Source organism: Heliangelus exortis, chromosome 30, assembly GCF_036169615.1.
Source record: "Heliangelus exortis chromosome 30, bHelExo1.hap1, whole genome shotgun sequence".
NCBI classification, from domain to species: Eukaryota; Metazoa; Chordata; class Aves; order Apodiformes; family Trochilidae; genus Heliangelus; species Heliangelus exortis.
The window spans coordinates 1042991-1056002 of record NC_092451.1 but is presented as its reverse complement, the minus strand read 5'-3'; the positions used below and the strand labels follow the sequence as shown (position 1 = coordinate 1056002).

At 64.0% G+C, this 13012-nt stretch overlaps 1 protein-coding gene across 6 annotated transcripts; it reads left to right on the top strand.

The window, feature by feature from the left end:
- Positions 1-3840: 3840 nt before the first annotated feature.
- DMTN (dematin actin binding protein) lies at positions 3841-12969 on the top strand. Of its 6 annotated transcripts, XM_071729199.1 has the most exons (17): positions 3848-4090; positions 7906-7969; positions 8258-8314; positions 8793-8867; positions 8988-9143; positions 9263-9307; positions 9404-9509; positions 9624-9680; positions 9777-9932; positions 10014-10123; positions 10212-10317; positions 10477-10541; positions 10647-10695; positions 10828-10835; positions 11248-11307; positions 11411-11491; positions 11598-12969. In XM_071729199.1, exons 3-17 carry the CDS (start codon positions 8297-8299, stop codon positions 11709-11711), a joined length of 1206 nt encoding a protein of 401 aa, XP_071585300.1. In that variant the 5' UTR covers positions 3848-4090; positions 7906-7969; positions 8258-8296; the 3' UTR covers positions 11712-12969. The 6 variants fall into 6 exon arrangements, with proteins under 6 accessions (XP_071585297.1, XP_071585295.1, XP_071585300.1 ...); XM_071729196.1 differs by lacking the exons at positions 10828-10835; positions 11248-11307; positions 11411-11491; positions 11598-12969 and adding exons at positions 6647-6739; positions 10987-11103 and having other exon boundaries at positions 3841-4090; positions 9245-9307; XM_071729194.1 differs by lacking the exons at positions 10828-10835; positions 11248-11307; positions 11411-11491; positions 11598-12969 and adding an exon at positions 10987-11103 and having other exon boundaries at positions 3841-4090; positions 9245-9307.
- The last annotated feature ends 43 nt before the right edge of the window (positions 12970-13012 follow it).

The window sequence follows — 13012 nt, the reverse complement described above, 5'->3', positions numbered from 1 at the left end:
TGTCCCCATCGCCCTCTGTGTCCTCTTGGTGAGCAGAGCATCACCTCAGCCTGGTAAATAAATGGATTTATCCTGGTTCCTCAGCCTGGTACCCATCACTCCCCTCCCTGAGCATCACCCTCGGCGTGGTACCCGGCGTGGTACCCACTGACCCCCCTGATCCAGGGTCAGAACTCACCATCCAACAGTCGGGCTGCCCCCCCCCGTGCTCGGTGTGTCCCCCCCCCGTGCTGTCCCACCCTCCCTTTAATTGCTTTCCCTCTGACAATGCCCCCGGAGGTGGCAGCGGGGCCGGCAGGGAGGATGTAATCCCTTCACCGGGGCTCACCCAGCCCTACAAAGGCAGCAGAATGCAGGGGCTGGGGACACACACACACACACCACACACACCACACACACCCCCCCACCCCGAGCTGGGAGGGGGCAGTGGGGAGAAAATTATAACAGTTTGAGTTAAATGAAGCTTTAAAGCAGAAGAGAAATGCAACACCCAGCAATTAGGGCCAAACAAAGCACCCGGCGCTGTCTGCCCAGGTGTGGTGCCAGGAATTAACCCACCAGCTGGGGTAATTTTTTTCCCCCCCCCCTTTCCTACTTCCTTCGGCCCCACCACCTCGGCTTCTTTTTCTTTTTTTTTTTCTTTTTTTTTTTTCCTTCTTTCCGCAGGAATTTGAGACATTCTTGAAAGGAGAGGGCTTTGAGAAAGGGGCCGACTGGGTCCGGACCCTCCCCATCCCCACCGCCCCCTCCCCAGTTTAGCCAAAGCTTCAAAGGTAGAGGAGTTCCCTTTGTGTAATCTCTGCTTTAATTTTTCCCTGTCCCTTTTTTCTTTTTCTTCTTTTCTTTTTTTTTTTTTTTTTTTTCCTCCCCCCTTCCCTTCTCCTTCCCAAGCCCTTCCTCTCTTTTCTTTCAGGGTTTTCCCCTTCCTCCCCTCTCTTTCTTCTCGACCTCCCGGGATAGAAAGGGCTCGGAAGGGTGAGTCCTTTTTAATTATGGTTGGGGAAGGGGAGGGGAAAAAAAAAAAAAAACCACCACCAACCTCACACTGCTTCTTTCTTGTTTTTTGAGGTGAGACCTGAGGGGAGGGGGGAGGGAGGTGGGGACAGGAATGTCCTCTGTGCAGAAAGTGCACTGGAGGGTGTCCCACCCCACCGGAGCCTCCTCAGCCTTTCCCAAGCTTGTGGGCTCGGGGGGACTCGGGGGGGTTTGGGGTGTTTGGGGAGGGGTGGGTTAAGATGTTCAGAGGGGCTGGGGATGCTCCTCAGAGGGGGGGTTAGGATGCTGGGGGGGAGTAGGATGCTGGGGGGGATGCATCTCCCCCAGAGCCACAACCCCCTGGCTGCAGAGGTGCTGTGAGCCAGCCCCCCCACCCTGCTGCCACTACCCCACAGGGTCCCAGTCCTTCCAGTGGCTTCCTGTGACTGGGGGCATCAGCGAGGTGGCAGGGGCTGGTGTCCCCCTGGAGCATTGTGTGGCTGTCACTGGCCATGCCCCCTGCAACCCCATCGGCCCTGTGGTGGGGCAGGGGGGGGCAATTTGAGGCTGGGCAGCTGCCTGGCAAGGTGCAGGGGGGGGGGGGGAAAGGGGCTGTGTGTCCCTCTGGGGCTGTGGGAAGGTTCCTTGTCCCTGTTGGGTGGAGAAGTGGGGTCAGAGGAGGCTCCTACACATCCTCCATCCCTCGTTGGAGCTGGGGATGCTCCTGCTCATCCTTTAGAGCTTGGTGAGGGCTCCTGCACATCCTCTTACAGCTCCATAAGCCCAAAGGATGCTCCCGTACATCCTCCATCCCTCGCTGAGACTGAAGGATGCTCCTGCTCATCCTTTTTAACTTGGTGAGGGCAGAGGATGCTCCTGCACATCCTCCATCCCTCAGCGAGGCTGAAGGATGCTCCTGCTCATCCCTTATAGCTTGGTGAGGCTGAAGGATGCTCCTGCACATCCTCCATCCCTCGGTGAGCCCCGAGGATGCTCCTGCACATCCTCCACCGCTCTCTCCAGCCGGTTGCGGAGGGAGGCGGTCGCTGTAGCAACGCGCGGTGCTGCGCAGGGGAGGGGATGCTGGGCACACGCATGGCTCCCGGCGGGCAGGCACAGCAGCCTGCGGCGGGCCCTGGGCTGCCCTGAAGGTAGGGGCCCTGCTACCCCCGACCCCCCACCCCTCCCCACGAGCAACACCCCCCCCCCCCCTCCCCCGGGCCTCTCCTGGGTCCGGTTTTGAGGGGACATCGCCGGGATGCGGGGTGCGGGGTGACCCTGGGGGGTTCTGGCGAGCGGCTCTGGGCTTGGCTCGCGGTGGGTGCGGGATGCGATGCGTGGTGCCCGGCGGGGGCAGGGTGAGTGCGGATCCAAACTCCTCCCCCGCCCCCCTCCCCCCCCCTCCCCTTCCTCCCTCTCCGCGGGTGCTGCGCTGGTGGGGCGGGGGGCTGAGCCCACGCTCGGTGTCACGGCGGGTTCAGGCCCCCCCGGTGGCCCCGGGCGCAGGTGGCGGTGGTGGCGGCCACCACCGCGGTTCTCTTCATGCTCCAGAAACTGGGTTAGCGCGGGGGGAGGCAGCCGCAGCCTCCATTATTCATGGGCACGGCCCCGGGGTGGGGGGTGAGGGGGCCGGCGAAGCCCCTTCTTGAAGCTTGGGGAGGGGGGGGGGATGCGGGGGTGTGGGAGGGGACGGTGGCATCTCGGGGACGTGATGCTCTTGGTCCGATGAGCCTGGTTGGCCCTGGCACCCACGGGGATGGGCGTGCATCCCCTTGGGAGTGCATCCCCCCAGATGTGCATCCCTGGGTCCCCCCAGATGTGTATCCAGGGGTTCCAGCAGCCCCGGTTTGAGTCAGGAGGGAAACTGAGGCAGCAAACAGCAGAGAACAGAGTGTGGGGAGGGGACCCAGCTGTCACCAGGCAGCTTCTCTCCCACACAGAGCCGGGAATAGACACCATCTCCCAGCGCTGCAGCACCCACGCAGCCCCACCGCCCCCGGGAGGGGGGGGGAGGGGGTCCCACCCTCCCACCCGTCCCTGCGATCTCAGCCAGGGGGGTGCTGGGGGGATCTGAGGGGTCGGTGGGGACCGCAGCCTCCTTGCCCAGCCCCAGGGACTCTGTCCGAGGACAGGGGCTGTCCCACCAGTTGGGGCTTGGGGAGTTTTGGGGGGCGGGGAGCAGCAGGGGGGCCGGGGCTGCTTCTCCCTGGCAGTGCCCATGGGCAAGGCAGGGGCTGCAGAGATCAGGGTTTGATTTTTCGCAGCTGCTCAGCACCTCCCAGGCCCTCTCAGGCCTCTCTTGGCCCCGCAGCTGGAAATTCTTCCTGCGTTTCCCCTCCCATGGGTGGGTGCTGCCCGGGGAGCACCCCCAAACCCAGGCTGGGGGCAGTCCGGGGGGTGTGGGGTGCAATCCTCCCCTACCACCCGCCACGCTGCAACCCACCCCATGCCCTGGGGGGGCTCAGCCCCCTCCTCAGGGCTGCCAGACCCCGGCCAGGGCGGGGGATGCTGTCCCAGTGCTGCCCCGTTTGCAGTGGGAGCTGAAGGATGAGGGGTAGGGGGGTGCCGGGGACCCCCGAAACCGTCCGGGCTCTTTCAGGTAGTGGAGCAGCACTGGTTTTATTTCTATTTTCCACCTTCTTTGTGCCGGGAAAAAAAGCGGGAGCGAGCAGAGGGGGGAGAGAATACTGCTTCGTCATGATGCCGCCTAATTCTCCTCTTGTTCGGGAAGGGACTGAGCCAGCAGCAGAGCTGGGGAGAGGCGAGCAGCACCCACCCCCCCCCCCCAACCTTCCCGGGCCACCCCCCGGCTACCCAGCCCCGGTTATCGGTGCTGCCGGGGGTGCTGGGCTGGGGAGATAGTGCTCGCCCGCCCCGCCGCTGGCTCGCCCGCCCCGTTTGTCACACGGATGCGCGTCGCAACGCGCCGGTGGCTTGGCAGCAGGCAGGGAAGCTGGCCCGGCAGCCCACGGGGTGGATTCGGTGGCCAAAGGAGGAGGACGGGGGTGGCCGTCCGTCTGTCCGTCGGTCCCTGTGTGTCCCGTTCCCCCCCACCCACCCCCCGCCCCGCTCTCAGGTCCCCGCCGTCGGAGGGATGCGGTGTCCCCGTCCTTAGGTGAGTGGCTCTGCCCCGCGCCCGGCTCGGGGGGGAGAGGGGAGGGAGGTGGCCGGGGGGTGGGGGGCACGGGGGAGAGGGGTTTGGGGGTGCCGGTTCGTCGCGATCGGCAGCGGCCACGTTTTGCTTCCCGTGCTCCCCCTCCCCTGGCTCCGCACGCTTCCCACTCCCAGGGGGGCTGGGGGGAAGGCGGGGGGGGGGAGCTGGGGGCAACCCCGCAACTTGTCCCCCATCTTCTTCCCGTGCCCGGCGCTGCGAAGCCACCTGCCCTTGTCGCGGGGAAGGGGGGGACATGGGAACAGGAAGGGCGGTGACCCGAGGCGGGGACACGGGCTCTATCGCTGAGGGGGGGGTGTACCCCTCCCCGCGCTCCCAGCCGCGTCTCCTCAACACCCCCCACCCTCCCTGGGACACCCCTCAGTGGGGGTCGGACGCTGCCGGCAGAGCGGGGACATTCCCTGTCCCCCTTCCACGGGGACATCGCCACCCTGTGCCCCAAGGGAGGTGGCCAGAGCACCCCAGCCATTCCCAGCCCCACTTGTGGAGTGTTTGTGGGGTCTCGGGGGTGCTGTTTGGGTGGGACACCCCCAGCCCTCCCCCCCCCAGGTGGAGGTTGTGATGAGGTTTGATGCTCTCTGTGCTCAGCGTGATGGGGCCGTGGCTTTTGGGGTCCTGCCATGGGCACGAGATTTTGGACTCCCCCCCCCTGCCCCTCCTGGCCTCATCCAGGCACCCAGGGGCCAAACTCCCATTGCCCCAGCACCACGGAGCATCGGGGGGCTACCCTGGGATGGGGGGAGGGGGGTGCAAAGCTTGGCCCCCCGGTTCTTGGCTAAGGATGGAGCCACCTCCTGGGGTGGGGGGTGGGGGGTGGGCTCCTGGCTGTGGGCGTGTGGTGGTCAGGTAGGGCTAAGCCCGGCCTCTCCCGGGAAGACCTGGGCCACCAGCTGCCACCTCGGGCAGCCCCCGGCCACATCCCACTGCCACCATGTCCTGCCTGGCTGCGATGTCCCCAAGCAGGGCGTCAAGGTGCCTGGGGACCTGTCACCCCAAGGTGCTCAGTGTAGGACATCCCCTGGGGCTGGCAGAGCTGAGGGGGGTGTTCTCAGGAGCTGGTGGCAGCACCAGACCCACACCAGAATTCTCGGGGGGCTGCGACCTCCCCACACACCCCCCGGTGGGTCCTTCCCAGCCCCTCTGCGTGCGGGATGAGCAGGCTAATCCCATTTTAATCCCAGATTATTTGCCACGTGAGTTGCTGCCCCGAGCGGGCTGCATCGTGGCCAGCGGGACAGGGGGGACGGGGATGGACCCTCCCCACTCAGTCCCCGCTCCAGACTTTTTGGGAAACTTCCTGGAAGGGCTGGAGAGCAGCTGGATCGGCCCAGATCCCTGGGATGGAGCAAGTGGAGGAGGTGGAAATGGTTCCTACAGCTCCAGCTGCTGCTGGCTGGGGAAGGAGGATTGCAGCCAGGGGAAACTGAGGCAGGGAGCAGGGAACATCCTCTGCCCCAGGGATGGAAAAATCCCAGGGGCCAAGAGCTGGCAGCTGGTGGCTTTTTAAGGCCACCAAAGCGTCCCCTCGGCAGGGCCGGGGCGGTGCAATGGGATGGAAGTGATGAGCTGTCAATAGCCCATGGGCCGCTCCAGGGATGCTCCGGAAGGGAGGGAAAAGGTGTAGAAAAAAAAACAAAAAAACAACACAACAAAACAACAAACCCAACAAAACCAGGACAAAGGGGGAACCGGACACCGGTGAGATGCGGGTCGGGGACCCACGTGCTCGGCCCCGCAGCGATCGAGTTGCCGGTGGGGCCCTGGGGTGGGTCGGTGCCTCGGTTTCCCTCCCCCTGTCCCCGGGTGAGGATGCTCTGAGCTGCTGTGTTTGTTTGAGGGGTGCGGTGAGAGGAGGAGGAGGAGGAGGCGGAGGCGGCCGGGGCTGGGCTGGGAAGTGCTGGATGCTGTTCCCGGGGCTGGCGGGAACCGTCTGTTCGGGGAACTTGTGACCCCACCGTGTGTCCCCGTCCCTGTGCCACTGGGGGGGGGGATCGGGGGGGCAGCAGCGGGAGAGGCCTGGCAGCAGGGCAAGGGCGAGGCAGGCAGTGAGGAGGAGGAGGAAGGAGAGGGGAGGAAGGCTGGGGGTCCTTTCCCTCTGTCCCCCCCAGCCCTGGGTGAAGGGGTTGGGTGCCTCCTGGCCCCCGGCCCGGGCTCTGATGGCTTTGGCGGCTGCGAAAAGTCAAATCCGGATTTCCTCGGGGCGGGGAGGAGGGAACTGGCCTCTTCCCGCTGCAGCGCAGCCCTCCCCGCGGCCCTCCCCCCCTGGCATGGGATGTGCTGTGCGGGGAGGGGTGGGGGGGGGGGTGGTGTGCGTGAGACAAGCCCCCTGTCCGTCTGTCCATCCCTTTCCTCCATCGCTTTCCCTCTTCCCGAGCATCCTTGTCCCGCACCTTTCTCTCCCCGCTCCCTGCCTCCCCGCAGCATCACCCCGGGAAGGGGGACACGGAGTTATTCCCATCCCACCCCCCCCTTCTCGCCCCATTCGCTCTCCCCGGCCAGGAAAATCCCAAACACGCGCCGATCCGGCCTTATCTCATCGAGCAAGCGAGCGTGCGGGGGACCTGCCAGCCCGGGCTGCCGGAGAGATCGGAGGTTGCCATGGGGAGAGAGGCTGCCAGCGGGGCGGTGGCTCCCTGCCTGCTCCAGATAAGGTGTCCCCGCATCCCCCAGCTGCGGGGGGGACACCGCACCCCAGCTGGTTGCGCAGCCCCAGCACCCCTTCGCCCTCCATCGCCGCATCTCCCCCTTCCTCGGGCTTGTTTTTCCTTTCCCTCCGCATCCACCCCTCCCCGCACCCGCCCTCCCCCTTCCTCCTCCTCCTCCTCCTCCTCCTGCCATTTGCCGTCTCATCCATCTGCTCGCTGCCACCGCGTCCCCAGCCCCGGGGAGGGGGTTAGGGGGGTGCCCTGGCCCTGCTGATGGAAAGTCTGAGCTCATGGGTGCTGGGGGTGGCTGCAGCTCACCCGGACAAAGCCGCCTTGTGTCCTGCTCCAGGGGTGCCCATCCCATCCCATCCACACCGCCTCCCCCAGACCCTTGGGAGGTGCTGAGGGTGGGGGACAGCCTGTCAGGACCCCCAAGCTGCTCAAGGAAGGGGTTATTTGTGTGTCCGGGGGGGTCCCAAGGGAGGGGTGAGGCCCAAGCCTGGAGCTGCTGGTGGTTTCTCCTGGCTTCCTGCAGCTGGAGGATGCTCCAGGCTCCCTCAGGTCCTTCTCCATCTCTGTGACCCATGGGAATGGGCTCTGCACCCTTCTGCAAGTCCCAAGGCTGGGGGACAGCAGGGCCAGGTGTCCCCAGAAGTGGTGGCACATCCCCAGCCCCACATACAGGCTGCAGGAGGGGCGGATGGGGGTGATGGTCCAAAGCTGGGGGCTTGCTCCGTGTTGCTGTTGTGCTCTGGGTCACACGAGGTTTTTCCTGCTGCCCTCCCCCTCTGAAAGGGGAAGTTTTGAGGAGAATGGGGAATTTTCTCCCCTTTGTGTGTGACATTGTGGGTGGATGGGGCAGGGAGGGCTTGGGCCCAGGGGGCTGCAGGGCAGGGGATGAGCACAGCACCCCTGTCCCTGTCCCCCCCCCCCCATCCTGCCACTGCTGGAGCCTTCTCGAGGCCACGGACAAAGGGTTTCATTACCTCTGCTCTGTTTGCCAGCACTCGTCAGCAACGGGGCCAGCAGCCACATGGGGGGGGTGGGGGGGGACTCGCAGGGACACCCTTGTCACCCTGCAAGCCACTGTCACCTCTCTCTTCTCCCTTGCAGAGGCAGCACCCGAGCCCCAACCCAGCTATAGAGCCCAGAGGGATGTGGAGCCACAGAGGCAACGGTGAGTGGGGGGCTGGGGTACCCCAGCACCCAACCCCTGCCCCAGGACAGACCTGGAGCCATTTGGCCACCCTGGGGACGGTGACATCCCCTGGGAAACCTGTCCTGCTGCCAGCACAGGAATATTTGGCAGCAGGGCCTCGTGTCACCTTAGGGTCTGGTGCCTGGGGGTCTTCCAGGCTCAGCCCCCCTGTGGGAGGGTGGTGGGCTCTGCCCAGCCCTTCTGCCCTCGGGTACCACCCTTGAGGTGCTGCCTTCCAGCCCCAAAACTCCTGCTGTCCCCATGCAGGACCCTGTGACTGACACAGCCCCTCCAGCCCACAGCTGAATGGAAAGACTGCAGAAGGTAAGGTGGGGGGGCTATGGGCAGGGGGGTGGGGGGGTGGGGGGGGTGGGCAGGGGGATGGAGGCACGCAGGCAATGTGGGCCACCAGCACACAGGAGCTGGTGGCCAAGGGCAGGAGCTGGTGGCCAAGGGCATTGGCAGAGTCACCCTGGGATGCTGCTAGCAGGGCCCAGCCTTCCTCCTCCTCCTCCTCCTCCCAGCCCAGCCTGGCAGCACCATCTAGTGGCACCGTGTCCTGGCCAAGCCACTGTCACCTCCCGGGTGTCCCCTGCCCTGAACCTCAACGCTGGAGCAAAGGAGACCCCAGAGCCCACCCAACAATACCCCATCCCCAAAGAGGGGGTTATACCCCTGCACTGAGGTCCGTGGGGCACAGGGGGTGTCCCCAGGCCCCCCTGCTGTGCCCTGGGGTCCTGACCATGACCCTGAGCTCCTTCCCCAGGCTAAGCTTTGCCCAAATCTCACTTTTTCCTTCCAGCAACCACTGACCTCCCCGGGGAGTGTCTGTTCCTCCCGTGGGTCCAGTGTTCCCGGGTCACCCTCCAGCATCGTGGTAAGAGGGGCACACACCTCCCCAAACCCTCTCCAGCCCCCCGGAAGGATGCCAGCCCTCTCCATTCCTCAGCATTCCCTTTCTGTACCCAAAACCGAAGGTGCTTTCTCTTCCTCCCAGGCCAAAATGGACAACGAGGTTCTGGGCTACAAGGACTTGGCTGCCATCCCCAAGGACAAAGCCATCCTGGACATCGAGCGCCCCGATTTAATGATCTATGAACCTCATTTCACTTATTCCCTCATGGAGCACGTGGAGCTGCCCCGGAGCCGAGAGGTGAGGGGTGTCCCAGGGCCATCCATGTCCCCTGAGTGGGGGTTGGGTTTTTTTTTGAGGGGGGGATTGAGGGGTCACAGAGGGGGCCGATGGATTCAAAGGTTTCTTGCCTCCTGCAGCGATCCCTGTCTCCCAAATCCATCTCTCCTCCTCCATCTCCAGAGGTGAGTACAGTACTGACACTGCTGGCTTTGGGGGGGCTCTGAGGAAAGGGGGAAGGGGGGGGGGATGATGCCAAACTTGTTGGTTCTCACCCACAGGTCATTCGGGAGTGGTTGGAGAGCCGGACCCCCAGCACTGCCCCCCAGCCCACCCCCCGCCAGGGCAGCTCCACCCGCAGCAGTGTCCAACACTTCCACCGCCCTGGTATGGCCCCCCCAGACCTCCCCCCGGCTCTGCCTCACTCCAACCCCACCACAGGGGTCTGGGTAGGGGGTCCAGCTCCTTACTCCCAGCCCCCAACCTCCTTGTTCCTTGCAGAGACAGACACAACAGAGCTCAACATCTACAAGAAGCCTCCAATCTACAGGCAGAAAGGTGAGGGGGGGGGCTTGGGGTGAGGGGTGGGGGGGTTCTGTCCCATGGGATGGGGCACCCCAGGGCGCTGCCTCACCCCCCCCTTGTGCCCCACAGACCACCACCATCCCAGTGCCCACCATGGGAAGCATCTCATAGAGGACTTGATCATCGAATCCTCCAAGTTCCCAGCAGCTCAGCCCCCAGACCCCAACCAACCCGCCAAGATCGAGACCGACTACTGGCCATGCCCCCCATCCCTGGCTGTTGTGGGTAGGTGGGGAGTTATTCCCTGTCAGATCCCCCCCCGTGGGAGTGCTGGGGGTGGATAAAACACAACCTCTTTTCCCCCAGAGACTGAGTGGAGGAGGAGGATGGCATCCAAGAGAGGGGAGGAGGAGGAGGAGGACCTGACGGAGGAGATGAAGAACCTGCGGGAGCTCCAGAGGCAGGAGCTGAGCAAGGTGAGGGGCAGAGTGGGTGGGTGGGCACCCCTGTGAGGGGCTGGGGACACGCTGGCACTGACCCTTACTCTTGTCCCTTTGCCTCCAGGTCACTTCCAACCTGGGAAAGCTGATCCTGAAGGAGGAGATGGAAAAATCTCTCCCAATCCGGAGAAAAACTCGCTCGCTGCCTGACCGGACACCTTTCCACACGTGTATGTGGGATGTCCTTCCCAAAACCCTTCCCAAAACCCTTCCTATGACCCATCCCATCCCTTCCCCACCCAGCACCTCTCCCTGCCTGCACCCCTGCCAGCTCCTGCACCCCCCCAGCCCTCCCTGCACTCCTGACCCTTCCTCTCCCTCTCCTGCAGCCGTGCACATGGGCAGCTACAAGAGCTCCTCGCTGCCCCCCTCGGGCAGGAGCACCCTCACCCGGGTGAGTGGGCAGGAGCTGCCCCCCTCCCCGTGCCCTGGGTTGGGGTCTGGGGGTGGCATCGCTCTGACATTGTCCCCTGTCCCCTGTCCCCTTGTCCCCTCACAGCTGCAGTCAGCAGAGTTTGGCTCAGCGGGCAGCGAGAAGGGCAGTCCGGGTGAGCATCATCCCCTGGAATGGGGGGTTTGGGGGTGTCCTGGGGTGTCTGGGGGTGTCCCGGGGGGGCTGGGGGTGTCTTGGAGTTGTGGGGGTGTCCTGAGGATGTGGGGGTGTCCCCAGGTGACTCCAGGTCTCCAGGTGACCCCAGGGAGGGGGGTTGCTGGGCTCAGGGGAGGGTGGGAAAACCACCTCTGGGGGCTTTGTCATCACCCAGGGGAGGGTGTTGGGGGACACACACCCGGGGGGGGGGGATCCCCGAGGCTGAGCTCTGCTCCCCTCTGTTTTCCAGCCCTCCAGGTAAGCGCTCGTCTGGCTGCCAGCACGGAGACCCCGTGACAGGGTGATGTACATCAAGGGGGGGGGACACAAGGGACACTGGGGCCACCCCTGTGACAGGCCCTGAAGGGGAGAGGGGGGAGCTGGAGGTAGGGGGGGGGGGGCTGTGCCAGTCCCAGGGCTGGAGCCCATCACCTGGGCTGGGGTTTGGGTGGGAGAGGGCAGCCCTGGGGGGGTCAGAGCTGACTGCAGGCTTTGCCCCCCCACCCCCCAGAACGGCCAGCGCGGGCGCATGGACAGAGGCAATTCCCTGCCCAGCATGTTGGAGCAGAAGGTGAGTGGGGATGGGGTTGTTTTTTTTTTTTTTTTGCGGGGGGGGGGGCACGGGCATGGCTGTGGGGGGAAGGTTTTACAGTCCCATTTCCCCCCCCTCGCAGATCTACCCCTATGAAATGCTGATGGTGACAAACAGAGGCCGTGTCAAGCTGCCACCCGGCGTGGACAGGACCAGGCTGGAGGTAGGGGCTGAGATAAGGGGATTTTTGGGGGGTTTTTTGTTTTTATTTTTTGTTCTGGGGGGGCAGGTAAGCCCCTGACACCCTCTCACCCCCCCTCCTCCCGCAGAGACACCTCTCCCCCGAGGATTTCCTGAAGGTCTTTGAGATGTCCCCCGAGGAGTTCAGCAAGCTGGCCCTCTGGAAACGCAACGAGCTGAAGAAAAAAGCTTTCCTCTTCTGACCCCCCCTCTCAGCTCAGCCCCCGCACCGCCGTGTAACCGCTTTACTAAGACCCCCACACACACACCTTCCCCTCAACCCCAGCCCCCCCAGTTCTGAGCCCCCCACCTCGCTCCTCCTGTAGGAAAAGGGCTCTGGGGAAGGGGGGAGTCTTGAACCTGGTTCTGCTGCCCGGCTTGCTGGGGGGGGTGATGGGGTCCTGGGGGCAGCCCCAGCCCCTGAGCAGGCACGGTTCAGCCAGGAGGGGAGGTGGGGGGGGTTTCTGGGTGTTGTGCCCCCCTTTCCCCCCCAGCAGCACTGGAGGGGGGGGGGACAGACAGTGCCTGGCTCTGCTTTTGGCCGGGAGCATTCTGGCTCGGGTGGGTTGGGTGATGGGGGGGCTTCCTTCCACCCTGGGGGGTCAGTGGTCTCTGCCCCCCCCACACACCACACCCCTAACCCCCGGGGGGTGTCCCCTCTGCCCCCTGCACCTTCACCCTGAGATTTGGGAAGAGCCTGGGGGCTGACCCGCTGCAAAGCCCCCCCCCCCCTTTTTAACACCTCCGTGCTCCCCCCAGACCCCCCCAGTCCCATAAGGACACATTCACTGCCAAATCCTGGGATTTGGGGTGGGATGGGGGGCAGAGCAGTGGGGGAGGGGGGTCCCAGGGCAGCTCTAAGCTCAGTTTGATGATGCTGGGGAGGGGGATGCAGGGGGGGGGCAGAAAGGAGCAGGGCAGAGCTCGGAGGGGAGGGGAACCTGGGGGGGGGGTCTCACCAGGGCTGCCTGACAGCCTCCCCCCCCCAGCCACGCAGGGAGGGCTCAGGACCGGGCAGCACTTTCCCTTCTGCCCCCTCTCCTCCTTTGGGGACACTTTCTGGGCAGGACCCCTCTGCCCTCGCATCCCTGACGCCCCCTCCCTCCCCCCTCCTCCCCACCACCCCCCCGGGTTTCTGTTTCCAGCCACTTTCCAGCCGCTCAGACTTTGTTGGGATGTAAAGAATGTAATTTATCGGGAATTCACTGGCCCATACTTGCCTTTCACTGCTACTCTACAGAAGACGTATCTATAAATATATCTATAAATATGGGTTGGTTTTTTTGACCGGACTTACAGTGATTCACTTGACTTTGGGTTTTGGTTTTGGCATTTTTTTTTCTTTTTTTTTTTTTTTTTTTTTTTTTTTTGGTTAGAGATTTTATTTTATTTGCTGGTGTTGGAGAAGCCGCGTGAGAGTGAATTTTTTGCTTAAAATTAAAGGTGAAATGGCTTTATCCAGCCCCGGCCTCTCTGGTGATTTGATATCCCACCCCCCCCACCC

Excerpts from the sequence above, each read along its gene's own strand:
- DMTN (XM_071729199.1), top strand. Across the intron at positions 9,681-9,776 it reads TCCAATCTACAGGCAGAAAG|ACCACCACCATCCCAGTGCC; the intron begins GTGAGGGGGGGG and ends TGTGCCCCACAG. Across the intron at positions 10,542-10,646 it reads GCAGGAGCACCCTCACCCGG|CTGCAGTCAGCAGAGTTTGG; the intron begins GTGAGTGGGCAG and ends GTCCCCTCACAG.